Source organism: Nymphalis io, chromosome 20 (genome assembly GCF_905147045.1).
Source record: "Nymphalis io chromosome 20, ilAglIoxx1.1, whole genome shotgun sequence".
Lineage (NCBI taxonomy): Eukaryota > Metazoa > Arthropoda > Insecta > Lepidoptera > Nymphalidae > Nymphalis > Nymphalis io.
Window position 1 is genome coordinate 9,687,782 of NC_065907.1, and position 12,275 is coordinate 9,700,056.

Genomic DNA, 12,275 nt, shown 5'->3' on the forward strand with positions numbered 1-12,275 from the left:
ATTTTAAATTTCAAACGAATATTATAAGCACGAGTCAAGCAAAATTCAATGGAACCCTCAAGCTTCACTTGTTATTCGATGATATATATTTGATATTATTAGACATTAAAGACCCAAAAACATAATGAAAAATATTTTTTATTAATTAAATAATAAATAAAGAAATATGAACGCGATGTCTATATTATATTTAAATGTATGTTTGAGATTAAAAGACTTTAAAGTTTGATTATTATAAAAGTTGGTACTTTATAAGTTGAATATTTTTTTTTGACAAAACCTTTTTTTGTACGATGTTCTTTAATGTAACTCGTTACTAGATAGCGATGAAGTAAATAACTTCTATACCATTCAGTGCTGCCAACCGCACGAATTAAATCGTATTTACATATACAACCTATTTTGGAGCTAATACGATATACGATCTTTTGGAAATTTGCTTTAAGTTTGTCGTTAGGACATTACACTAAATTACATTGTGTTTTGTCGATATAAGAAATCAATGTAACAAATAAATAGGCGAAACTACCTTGCGACAACTTCTATGAATATTTCTCTTACTAGTTTTAAGAACAGAATTGTGTAGACAAAGGCCTAAATAAAAGGTCATCGATAATTTTTATACGTTTTTATATGAATACCAACTATACTATGCTTTTCTATACTTTTGAACCCAATACTATCTTTAATAGTCTATGGTACGATCCCCTAAAAAATAAGGTTGGCATCATTGCAGTGAACCGATCGCCATGGCAATTCGTACATAAACACAGGCAGGACAATGTCTGTCGGCTTTTTGCTAATGAGATAAAAATTCAATATTTATTTAAAAAAAAATGTACATGACATGCGATGACGGAAAGCAATTTTCAGGTACTATGTAATCGATTATATATAGTAAATGTTAATGAAAACATAATACGTAATCGTCATTAACAAATGTATAGTTAAATATCCGTAGACTAACATAGTTAACTTTCAATTTGCTCTGTATTATAAATAGTATTAAAAATATAAATTGTATGTAGAATGTGAATGTCTGGGAATGCCAAAACTAACTAATTTCAATTTAAAAAAATAATGATTTAGATTTATTTTGTTTTAAATTACGAATGTTTTTTTTTTTTATCTTTCTCTGCCACTTTTAAGTTTTATTTTCTTTCTTTACTTAATATCGTCAGAAATTAAACTTTTTGCTCCTACTATTTTCCTTGTGAATTGTATGAAGTTTAATAAATCTTCGCATGATAAAACTGTTAATATTATTCGAATTAAATACCATGTTGATAAACTAAACTAACCCATATTGAATTAAGACAAAAGGTACGAAATTCTTATTTTATCGTTTGGTAATTCCAGGGCGGCATCAACAACTAATGTGATGTTCGCGTCTGCGCCGCTCACGAGACGCGCGTCCGCACTCCAGCTCGACACGTCCGATACTGATAATAAAGGTAAATAAAACGAATAAACATCTCATTTTACCTTCTCTTACCATCTCATTTTATCTATTAATCTATTCTCTCTTTCTTTCTCTTTCTGTTTGCACTTTTTAACTAACGCTTTTTGGAGCTCAGATCTAAAATTATATTTAAACTAAAATAAAGAATATACTGTGGTATTTTTTTATAATATTTTAGGTGTTATAACACAAATATGTTTTATAATATTTTATTCCAAATCTAAATTAACATATCATAAACTTATTCTCTTTATTATGCCGCCAAGGAATCATGTTCACGAGTCTATGTAAGTAATAAACTAAACATAATTATGTAAATTATACGTTGTATACACGACGCCACTGATTGTCGCAATGACTTTTTTTGCCTGATTCTTACATAATAATGTCGCATACATTGTTAAACCAAGAAGTGTACTTTTTTTGTTGTCTGTACATGAGTGATCGTTAACAGTATATATAAAAATATTGTATCTGTCTTGATGTGCGTTACACAGCCTAATAGGGGGGAGTAGCGCTTGGTGATAGATACATAGGGCAATTCTCATATTTGATTTTGTTAATTATATTAATTTCTACCTCTGGCTGTACCAACTTTATATTTTGCACGAAATAACCTAGTAATGACTCTGTATCTACTATTCTTTGACTTTTCTCTATACTGTCCCCTTAAAATAGTACTAGCAATCATTTTATGTTACGTAATGACAAAATGATAAGTCCAACAATAAAAAATCAATGTCAAAGTATCATTTTATCAGCGGCTGGACGTCTAACTATATTATTGTATTGTAAAAAGCCTTCATTAGCAACCTGCCTCTGCTTAAGTAACAACCGTCTGACATATCTAACAAAACCCCCATCCCTGTTCTCGAATCCGACAATTAAATTTTAACCTTAAATAGAACGTTTAAGACACAATTGTTTTCACGTTTTGTAAGGTAATATTTAACGAGTAATTGTCGAGAATACGCAATGTGCTAAAGCTATCTCACGAATGTCGATGACGACCTTGTGTCTTATGACGAATATGGTAATACTGCTACCTATGGTTCTGTCTTGTCGCGTTCGTTTGACTTGTAGAATTCTTTTACGGCCTACGTCATTTGTGTTTCTATAATAAATGCCGATTATTCTAGAATCTTTAGAATGTTCGATATTAACTATTAACAAGCCATTAACATACTAATATTGTTTACTTTGTAATATATCTAAGGAATAATTTTGGAATATTTTTAAGTATTGAGATTATGGCTACTATAATACTCAACTTTACGTAATATCAATCAAGTATTGAACCGATTATCATTTACATTTACAAACTCTTAAATTTTCAAAGAAAATGACAATAAACCACTAATACTATTGCATAATTTTAATTAACTAGTTGAATCAATAATAAAAAATACCTTCTCGTAACACGTAAATAAAAATAGAATAAATAATTGCAGACGAACCCGACCGTTCCCCCCAACCCATCTGGTCGTCCGTGGCCAGACGGCGCACCGACCTAGTGCCCACGCTGCCCGCGCGACCAGGTAGGGCCTACTCCATGACGCGCCTCGACAAGATCCCCTCGCAACGCCCGTTACACTCCGCGTCGCCTTCCATGCACCACCTCAACAGGAGCCGTACGTATATCTCGTCTCATCTCGTATAGAATCAGCACGGTTTGGGCTAAATGCCACGAAATAATCTATAAATGTTTGCGATAATTTTTCCCTTGGTTTTTTTTCACCCATAATGCTTGATATTTGAGAATAAAGCGTCTTATAATAGGAAAATAAGGTTTATATTCCGAATGTATACGGTACAAATCCATGCAAGTGAAACTGATTTGAATTTCTATGTCTATGACTGTGTCTAAAGCGTTCGATCTTTAATGAAGACAATTGGAAAAACGTCATGCGGCCTTATACGTTATTTCTCAATATAAGAAGATAATCAAGCATATTTTGGTCTATAAAAAGATAATATCTTAAGACGAATGATTTGGACTTTCAAATCAAATAGATAGTTAATGTTATGTTAGATGAAATATTTGTAATTTTTTGAAACACTGATCAAAGTAAGATTATTCATGATATAAATCTAAATTGTCATTGGTTGGTTGTAGATAATGACGCTAAAGGCGACCAATGAGCGTTCAGATAAAAGCCAAATTAAATATGTTTTGCATATTTAAAAGAATCAAAATATCTTAAAACAATTCGTTTTCGTTTTATCTTTATAATTGTGTTAGTTTAAAGTTGATATAATTTATTGTGAGTGATTTTGTTTGAACGTTGATACTCCAGTTATACCCCTGTATTCATAATATACCTTGATTTTTTTTGTCAAGCTACACACTGTGCTGATTCTACCCACTTATCTCAAAGCTTTCGGTCGAGGCTTGCACCGGCGGGTCTTACCTGGACTGTGATTAACTTGGGCTTATCGCTTCAGCGGGTGCTTACTACGTCACTTGGATTCTCATTTAAAGATAAACGACAACGATCATCATTTATAAGAAGAATAGATTCTTAGTCGATATATTTTTTTCATCGTAACATCATTTCATATATCATTAGATGACGTCACTTTTATCTGTAATGAAAAATGTATTCTAAATATATGATGTAAAGTATAAAATCGCTTGCAATTTATATAGAATGCATAAGGCTTTATCTTTTAGTGTGTCCTTGCTGTGTGACCGCTATATTATCAGATGTGTGTTAAAGCTAATATTTACATTATGAAATTCGCTTTATACAATGTGCTAATTTGATTTTGTGCCTTAATAACTGATAGTCTCCAAAGTCTCCTTAAAACGGTAGCATTTTGTTATATATTATTAAGATAATTGTTACACATTTGTTCGTAAATACCATACACACACAAAAACACTCCAATGTGTGTGTGTGTATGGTTTACAATTACATTTGGAAATATTGTTCACTCATAATCATTTACATAAACAAAACATTATTGGATTCATTTTTTCGCTCCTATTGACTCTTCTGCCTCTTCCTAAGTCTATATCAAAGTATCAAGAAATTCGGGAAACAAGGTAAACTTAATTTTTTATAAAGAAAGAATGTCGCAATAAGATGGTTTGATATTAACACAAATATTGTCAATAAAACTATGTGTTTTTCGGTTTTTATTTCTTGGAGTGTTAATAAATCAGTCTTAAAGTGACATTCGGGTGTCTACCCATTTCTATGGTTACGGAACTGCTGACTCGAGGTAAGATGGGACTCTCTAACTCTTTCTATACTTTACAAATACTACACGAAACACCCATGGCTGTGTTTAACTGACATACTTATATACATATTTATATATATAATTTTTATTGAAATGATATTATATAATATATATATAATCTGGTTTATAATGTATTTTATTAAATAAATATTTAATATAACAAGGGTATTTTAAAAATGCTTTGATTTATTAAATTTATAAATATACAACTAATATAACAATATTTCCATATCACAGCTTAACTAACCTCTTAATTTTTACATACACGATTTGCGTCACACGTGACAATACGCAATAGCTCGGCGTGTCATGTCACATTAACTATAATGTATTTATCAGGACTTGTGATGATAGATAATACTAAGAAATACTCGTGTGATTAACACTTATGTCCATTATTAAATTATTAAAAAAAAAATGGATAGTAGTTAATGTGACATGATTCTGAAGCTCTTAGCGCGGTCAATTGCTCACCCGCCTTGCGGCCGTCTGCGCAGAGACCCGGTCGGGCGACACGACGCCCGGCTCCCGGCCCGGCAGCGCCATGTCCAACACGGCCGTGGTGCGGCGAGCGTCGTCCGCGCCCCGCAAGCCGCGGCCCGCCTCTATAGCCGGTACGGGTGTTAACACTCCACGAGGTAAATTTGACTTTGTTACGTAGGACGTTGGGTTGATTTTGCGGTGACACGTACGTAGCGGCTAACGAAGTTTTTCGTAACTCGTGCTCGAGTGAAATAGGCCTTGTTGCTTAGGACTTTGGTTTGAATTTTCATTGAAACGTGAGTAGTTACTTAATATGTGCTGCTGAACTAACGTTATGTATTTTTTTTTTGTGTTGAAATTTCGTTTTGAGAGAATGTAATATGTTCTAATAAATACTAATTTTTGTTCAAAATCAAATCTACTTCAATTTAACTTTAAATTTTAACTATTTGTACGCTCCTTAAAATATAAAATGTTTTGCTTATTAACAACGTAGCCTGATTTTATTTTTTATTTTGTATTATGTTTTAATAAAATACCAGTTTCGAAATGTGTAGCTATGTTTTGTATTCATGTCACCACAGCTTAACAATAATACAAGCTAATTAAAAACGTCATAAATAAGTTTATATATATCATTAATTTGTATAAAAGTTACCTGCGGGCTTTGACAAAGTTACATATGAATTGATTAATTCATGCGTTAATAATTCTAGACAAATTAGCACCTGAGTGAGTTACTTCGATATATCTATGTATTCGTTTTCCTACAGGCGTTGTCCACGCCAATAATTGTCGATTTTATTTTGTTTAAAGACCGCAGAAATCCATATTAGATACTAATATATCCATATATATATATATATATATATATATATATATATATATATATATATATATATATATATATATATATATAAATATGTCATACGAGTAATATGCGTGCGTATGCGCAGGCGCAGACTTTGGCGCGGATACGGGCGCCAGCAGCGCAGCCACCACGCCGTCCGTGTCGCGCGACGCCAGCGCCGTGCACGTGCGCGCCGCCACCACGCCGCGCCGCCCGCGCCCGCTGTCGCTGCACGCGCACAGACACGGTAACACTCGCAGTAACACACACGCGCACAGACACGGTAACACTCGCAGTAACACACACGCGCACAGACACGGTAACACTCGCAGTAACACACACGCGCACAGACACGGTAACACTCGCAGTAACACACACGCGCACAGACACGGTAACACTCGCAGTAACACACACGCGCACAGACACGGTAACACTCGCAGTAACACACACGCGCACAGACACGGTAACACTCGCAGTAACACACACGCGCACAGACACGGTAACACTCGCCGAACACACGCACAGACACTCTTAAAACGTGGGCGAAGCCGAGGTCGAAAACACTTGTCTAATACTACGTTTAATGTGTTACGTATTTGTTCTAACAGCTGGTCCGCTCGGTCCGGGAGAAGGCAAACCGCCTCTCCATAGAAAACCAAAGCCATCCAAAGATCACGATAAGGTGAGCGTGTGAATACCTGTATTTTGTTTTACGATTATTCACTTTTCATTTCAAAGATTATTAAAAAAAAATCCTTATTTAATTCACTTTCTTGACTAGTATAGAAATATATGTAAAATGAAACTTCTCTACTAATCTTAATTTTTCCACGTTTTATCATAAGCCACAACTTTAAACGTGATAAATATTTAAAAACATCATATCACAACCGATGTCATAGCACGGTATGTCGTCACGTGTCGCGGTGTACTTGCAGAGCGCGGGCAAGTCGCAGTCGGCGTCGCCGGGCCGCGCGCCGTCGCCGCCGCCGCCGCCCGCCAAGGAGCGCGCGCGGGCCGCGGACGAGGTACGCTGCGCACGGGCTCCCCTATACAATTATACGACCTATGACGAGCCGGTTGGCGTGGTTGGTAGATACTTGCCTTTTCACGCCGAAGGTGTGGCTTCGATTCCCAGCCCGGACAGACATTTGTGTGCATGAACATGTCTGTTTGTCCTGGGTCTGAGTGTAATTTTCTACATAAATATGTATTTACAAAAGAAAAGTAGTATATGTGGTATATCAGTTGTCTGGTTTCCATTGTACAAGCTTAATTTGGGATCAGATGGCCGTGTGTGAAAAATGTCCCAGGAAATTATTATAGATATCGTTTCTTATTTAGAGTAGATAAGCAAACGCACAAATGTGCTTCCTGATGTTTATTTATACTTCTGCCTATTGACGTTGACACTGTAAAAAGTATTAATTACTTCTTAAATGATCGATGCGCGGGCAGTCGCTTCGGGCCTAATTGTAATAACACAGAATTATTTAACCTTCAAACTAAACCACATCAAAACAAAGTTTACTGTACTTTACTGTTTGGAAATAAAATATGTGGCGGATAGGAGGGCCTTCCATATTCCTTTTTTTTATACGCTTTACACGTTTCCGCCACGGGAACAGTGGAAGGGTATGTGGGGCTCGCCGGTGTCCAAGGCGCCGAGTGCGCCCCGAACATCGAAATACCTACTAAAAAACGCGCCACGGGATCGGATTCACATGCTACCGTGAGACCTTCCATACTCCTAGTCCAAGTCCTATGGGTTACATTATTGTTTTTATTATAAAAAAGTAAATACTGTACATATTTCATAATAAGTTATATACAAAAATTTTAGGTAACCTCGACGTTATTGTATAAAAGTTTTATTAATATATTAAAAAATAATATTTCAGAGTGCTATAACACAGCCGGTATCAGGCAAGAGTCAAGTCAGTGCATTGGAGGTGACACAGAAGTTAGAAGCCCTACGAATTGGAGATCGCCAGGTGAGGGAAATATTTATAGTTTTATAAACTTTTTTATTTAAGAATCGACTTTTTTTACCTGGAGAGGGGATGACTTTTTCCCAGCAGTGAGACATTTGCAACTGTATTGTTATTGTTATAATATATATCATACAAAGGCACAAAGCCTTACTGGTGGTAGGGCTTTGTGCAAGCTCGTCTGGGTAGGTACCACCCACTCATCAGATATTCTACCGCAAAACAGCAATACTTGATATTGTTGTGTTCCGATTTGAAGGGTGAGTGAGCCAGTGTAATTACAGGCACAAGGGACATAAAATCTTAGTTCCCAAGGTGGCGCATTGGCTATAAGCGATGGTTGACATTTTTTACAATGCCAATGTCTAAGGGCGTTTGATCACTTCAGGTGGCTTATATACTCGTCCACCTTCCTATTCTATAATATATATATATATATATATATATATATATATATATATATATATATATATATATATATATATATATATATATATATATATATATATATATATATATAACAATAACTGCTTTACTGTACTGACTATTTCGGCTATTTCGACCATTGCGGACTTTTCCAAATGAAATTAGTCACATGCTCAGAACATTTATTGAAATACTCAAGCGTGAGCACAAACTCAAGTGCCCTTTCTATCAAGGGAATAGTTCTGTTAGCCGGATGGGATGACAATCCGAGGTAAACACCGCTTCTCAGGCAGCTACTGAGAATCGCACTATCGGGAAAAAACATGAATATTTGGAAATAATATGAATATTTGGAATATTTCATGGAAAAATTATGAATAACTTTATACTGATAGCCTGGTCTAATACCGAGGATACATCTGATGGATAAAAATCTGTTTTAAAAATGCAATCATCATAAAAAAAGTATTATATCTGATATATATTTTGTAAAGTATTATATATAATTTCAGCAATCAAGCGAAATAAAAGAAAACGTAGTAAATAGGCCAGAAACGAACAACGAACAGACGGTACAACAAAACAAAGTGGAAGAGAAACAGATAGACGTAAAGAAGCCAGAGAAGGAGAGGGAAGAGAAGAAGGAGGAGAAACGAGAGAAGGAACCTTCGCAGGAGAAGACTGATGATAACGAGATGACTGGTAGGTTGGAAAACATATTATCTTATAATACTTTGTATTTGTGTAAAGAAAATCAATATATACAAACGCTTTTCTTAAGTCTGTGTCGAGTTATCTACTGACAGTTGTCTAATAGAAAAAAGGATAAAATTTATAAATTTAAAATGAATGACAAATACGATATACATGTGAAAAAACATATTAATGAATGTTGTTTTTGTGATTTCACAGAAAAACGCAAGTAAAGCTTTATTTATTTATTCCTAAATTAAAAGAAACATATACAACATATACAAATATTATTCGCTAATTATGTTTTAGTTATAAGTTTAAACTTGACGGGTATGTATCCTAATGTTAATATCATAGTTTATGAATGAATGTACTGTTTGTTTCCCAAATAAATATAAAAAAAAATATTCTATATATTTATATATGTGTATAAAATTAGTTTAAATTATTAGCTCTTTATATACGACATATGATATGACTGTTGTATGACTCCGCAATTTTTGCGTTGCGGATGCAGTATCCTCGTTTTTTTATTTTCCTTTAAATACCATAATTTATATGCCCTAAATGTTTATCCAAGTCCCAGACTACATCAATAATAAATTTTATTACGATGGTTACAGTGACTTGATAGTAGTTTGCCATATCGCGTTAATAACTCGGGTCTCGGGTCCGTGAAAGCAGCAATAATTCTTGATTCATTGTTACTGACACTGAGTGTTGCCTGATTATAAAAAAAAAAAACCTCTTTTTTATTCCAGCGTCGATGACTGCACGACGAATCACGACAGAAGAAGAAGCGAAGGCCGCACTCGCTGAGCGTAGGAGACGCGCTCGTGAGGAACTCGAGCGACAGGCTGAGCTCGAGAGGCAGAGGTGAGAATAATGGTTTTAAAACTCATCGCCGTCATTTAAGAAGGCGGATATATACTTTTGTTTTATCAGACTGCAAGAAAAAAATGTTTTTTATCCGTATCAATAATTTGAAAATAATAATAAATAAGGCAGAAGCCGAGATGGCCTAGTGGTAAGAACGCGTGAATCTTAACCGATGATCGTGGGTTCAAACCCGGGCAAGCACCACTGAATTTTCATGTGCTTAATTTGTGTTTATAGTTCATCTCGTGCTTAACGGTAAAGGAAAACATCGTGAGGAAACCTGCATGTGTCTAATTTCATTGAAATTCTGCCACATGTGTATTCTACCAACCCGCATTGGAGCAGCGTGGTGGAATAAGCTCCAAACCTTCTCCTCAAAAGGGAGAGGAGGCCTTAGCCCAGCAGTGGGACATTAACAGGCTGTTACTGTTAATAAATAAGGTGACATTATATAGGATGATAAAATACTTTGGAGTTAGTATTTATTGATAGCATACAAAATATTCAATTTAATTGCATATGTTTATAATATTTAAAAATTCGGCGAGGAAAGTGGTGTCATGTATTCAATAAGATAATAGGCAGTGTGGTTTGGATAGATATAAATCTTGAGGTTTATTTTACCTGTAATTCATTTTCAGATTACAACGTGAAGCAGAAGAAGAGGCAGAAAGACAGCGCCTGGAAGAAGAGAGGCAAAAACGTGAAGAGGAGGAAGCAAGAGAGTTAGCTGCATTGCAGAGGAGAATGGAGGAGGAGAAACTAAGGAAAGCTATTGAGGTTAGAATAGAAACGTGCCGGTTATTGTTACAAGTGTTAGAAACGTTAATTATAATCTAGTCTTTAATTATTTACTTCAATTTTATACAGACCTAGTTCGTTGCAAGTTTTTGTTCACTCACATCTACAAAGGATATCAAATCGACGCACGTGCACAGGTTCAGCAGCAGCTGGAGAAGGAGGAGGCGGAGCGGCGCGTGCGCGAGGAGGAGGAGCGGCGGGCGCGCGCGCGGGAGGAGGAGGAGCGGCGCCGCGCGGCCGACGACGCCGAGCGCGCGCGCCGCGAGGAGGCCGAGCGCGACGAGCGGGAGCGCCTGCTGCGCAAGCAGCGCGTCGAGGCCATCATGGCGCGCACGCGCCTCAAGAAGGTACCGCGGGCGCTCTCGCAGCGCTACTGTGTGGCTGCAGCTGCGTCTTGGTCTAAAGTTACCAAACCGACTGGGCTGTAATTTTGGACACACATGTAGCCGCTCACAAAAAAAAAGTTACTTTCACACTCACAATCAGATCAAAAATGTCTGTGCAAAGGATGTAACATTTCTAGTGAACAGAGTTAGTTACATGCGATGTGTTTGTTACAGCAAGCCGAGGAAGATAAGAAGCAGCAGGAAATGAAAGCGCAACAAAACCAACCAGCTCCTGAATCTGCACCTGCCAACGATATTTCTACACCTAGCGCTACTCCGAACAATGTAGCACCCGTAAACAATTCACAGGACAGTGCAGCACCCGTTGCAAATGCTGCCCAAAATAGTCCAGCATCTGTAAATAATGTAGCGCCAGAGAGTGCAGCACCCACGGTGATCACTGCCCAAGACAATGTAACTCCCGTAGCGAACGCAGCAGAAGAAAATTCAAAGAATGCGTCGCAAGATGTTTCAGCATCCATAACAAATTCCGTTCAAGATAGTTCAGTAGTAACGAACGACAGTTCAGCGGCTACTAACGCAACGGCAGATAGTGCAGCAGTGACGAACGCAGCACCTGAAGGAACTACAGTAGTCGAAACTATGTCTGTGGATACTAGCAATGGAAATGTACAGACGGAAGATTTGTTACAACTTGCCGCTAGTCAGGTTAGTTGAAATTGTGTAATGTAAATGTTATATAAAAGCCATTACCGACGCGTTTACATTGCCTTTAATTTATCTTATTACTTACTAGAACCGAGGGTTGCGTTACTTAGTACGAGATCCACGACTCAGCGCAAAGAATTGTGTTTAAAAATAACAATAGATATTATTTTAATCATATATGCAGAATATAAGTTATTTTTTTGCCAAGTGTAATTTGTTAATATGTTTGAAATGAGTTATCACATGCTAAATAATATAGATATTTTAAATATATAGATTCCAAATTTATTTTAATGTTTCTATGATGGTGGTAGGGCTTTGTGCAAGCTCGTCTGGGTAGATACCACCCTCTCATCGGATATTCTACCGCTAAACAGCAGTACTTA

At 36.2% G+C, this 12,275-nt stretch overlaps 1 protein-coding gene across 12 annotated transcripts in view; it reads left to right on the forward strand.

The window, feature by feature from the left end:
* Nucleotides 1-12,275, forward strand: part of LOC126776317 (MAP7 domain-containing protein 2-like) — a 47,206-nt gene that overhangs the window by 29,896 nt on the left and 5,035 nt on the right. For 4 of the 12 annotated variants that reach the window (XM_050498741.1, XM_050498740.1, XM_050498744.1 and 1 more), the window contains 12 exons: nt 1,360-1,454; nt 2,914-3,093; nt 5,209-5,349; nt 6,151-6,291; nt 6,653-6,726; nt 6,947-7,132; nt 7,946-8,038; nt 8,974-9,163; nt 9,916-10,030; nt 10,675-10,813; nt 10,972-11,181; nt 11,395-11,889. In XM_050498741.1, coding sequence (XP_050354698.1) covers nt 1,360-1,454; nt 2,914-3,093; nt 5,209-5,349; nt 6,151-6,291; nt 6,653-6,726; nt 6,947-7,132; nt 7,946-8,038; nt 8,974-9,163; nt 9,916-10,030; nt 10,675-10,813; nt 10,972-11,181; nt 11,395-11,889 — 2,059 coding nt within the window. The remainder of the gene's footprint in view (nt 1-1,359; nt 1,455-2,913; nt 3,094-5,208; nt 5,350-6,150; nt 6,292-6,652; nt 6,727-6,946; nt 7,133-7,945; nt 8,039-8,973; nt 9,164-9,915; nt 10,031-10,674; nt 10,814-10,971; nt 11,182-11,394; nt 11,890-12,275) is intronic. The other 8 variants (XM_050498750.1, XM_050498751.1, XM_050498745.1 and 5 more) reach the window with 7 other exon arrangements.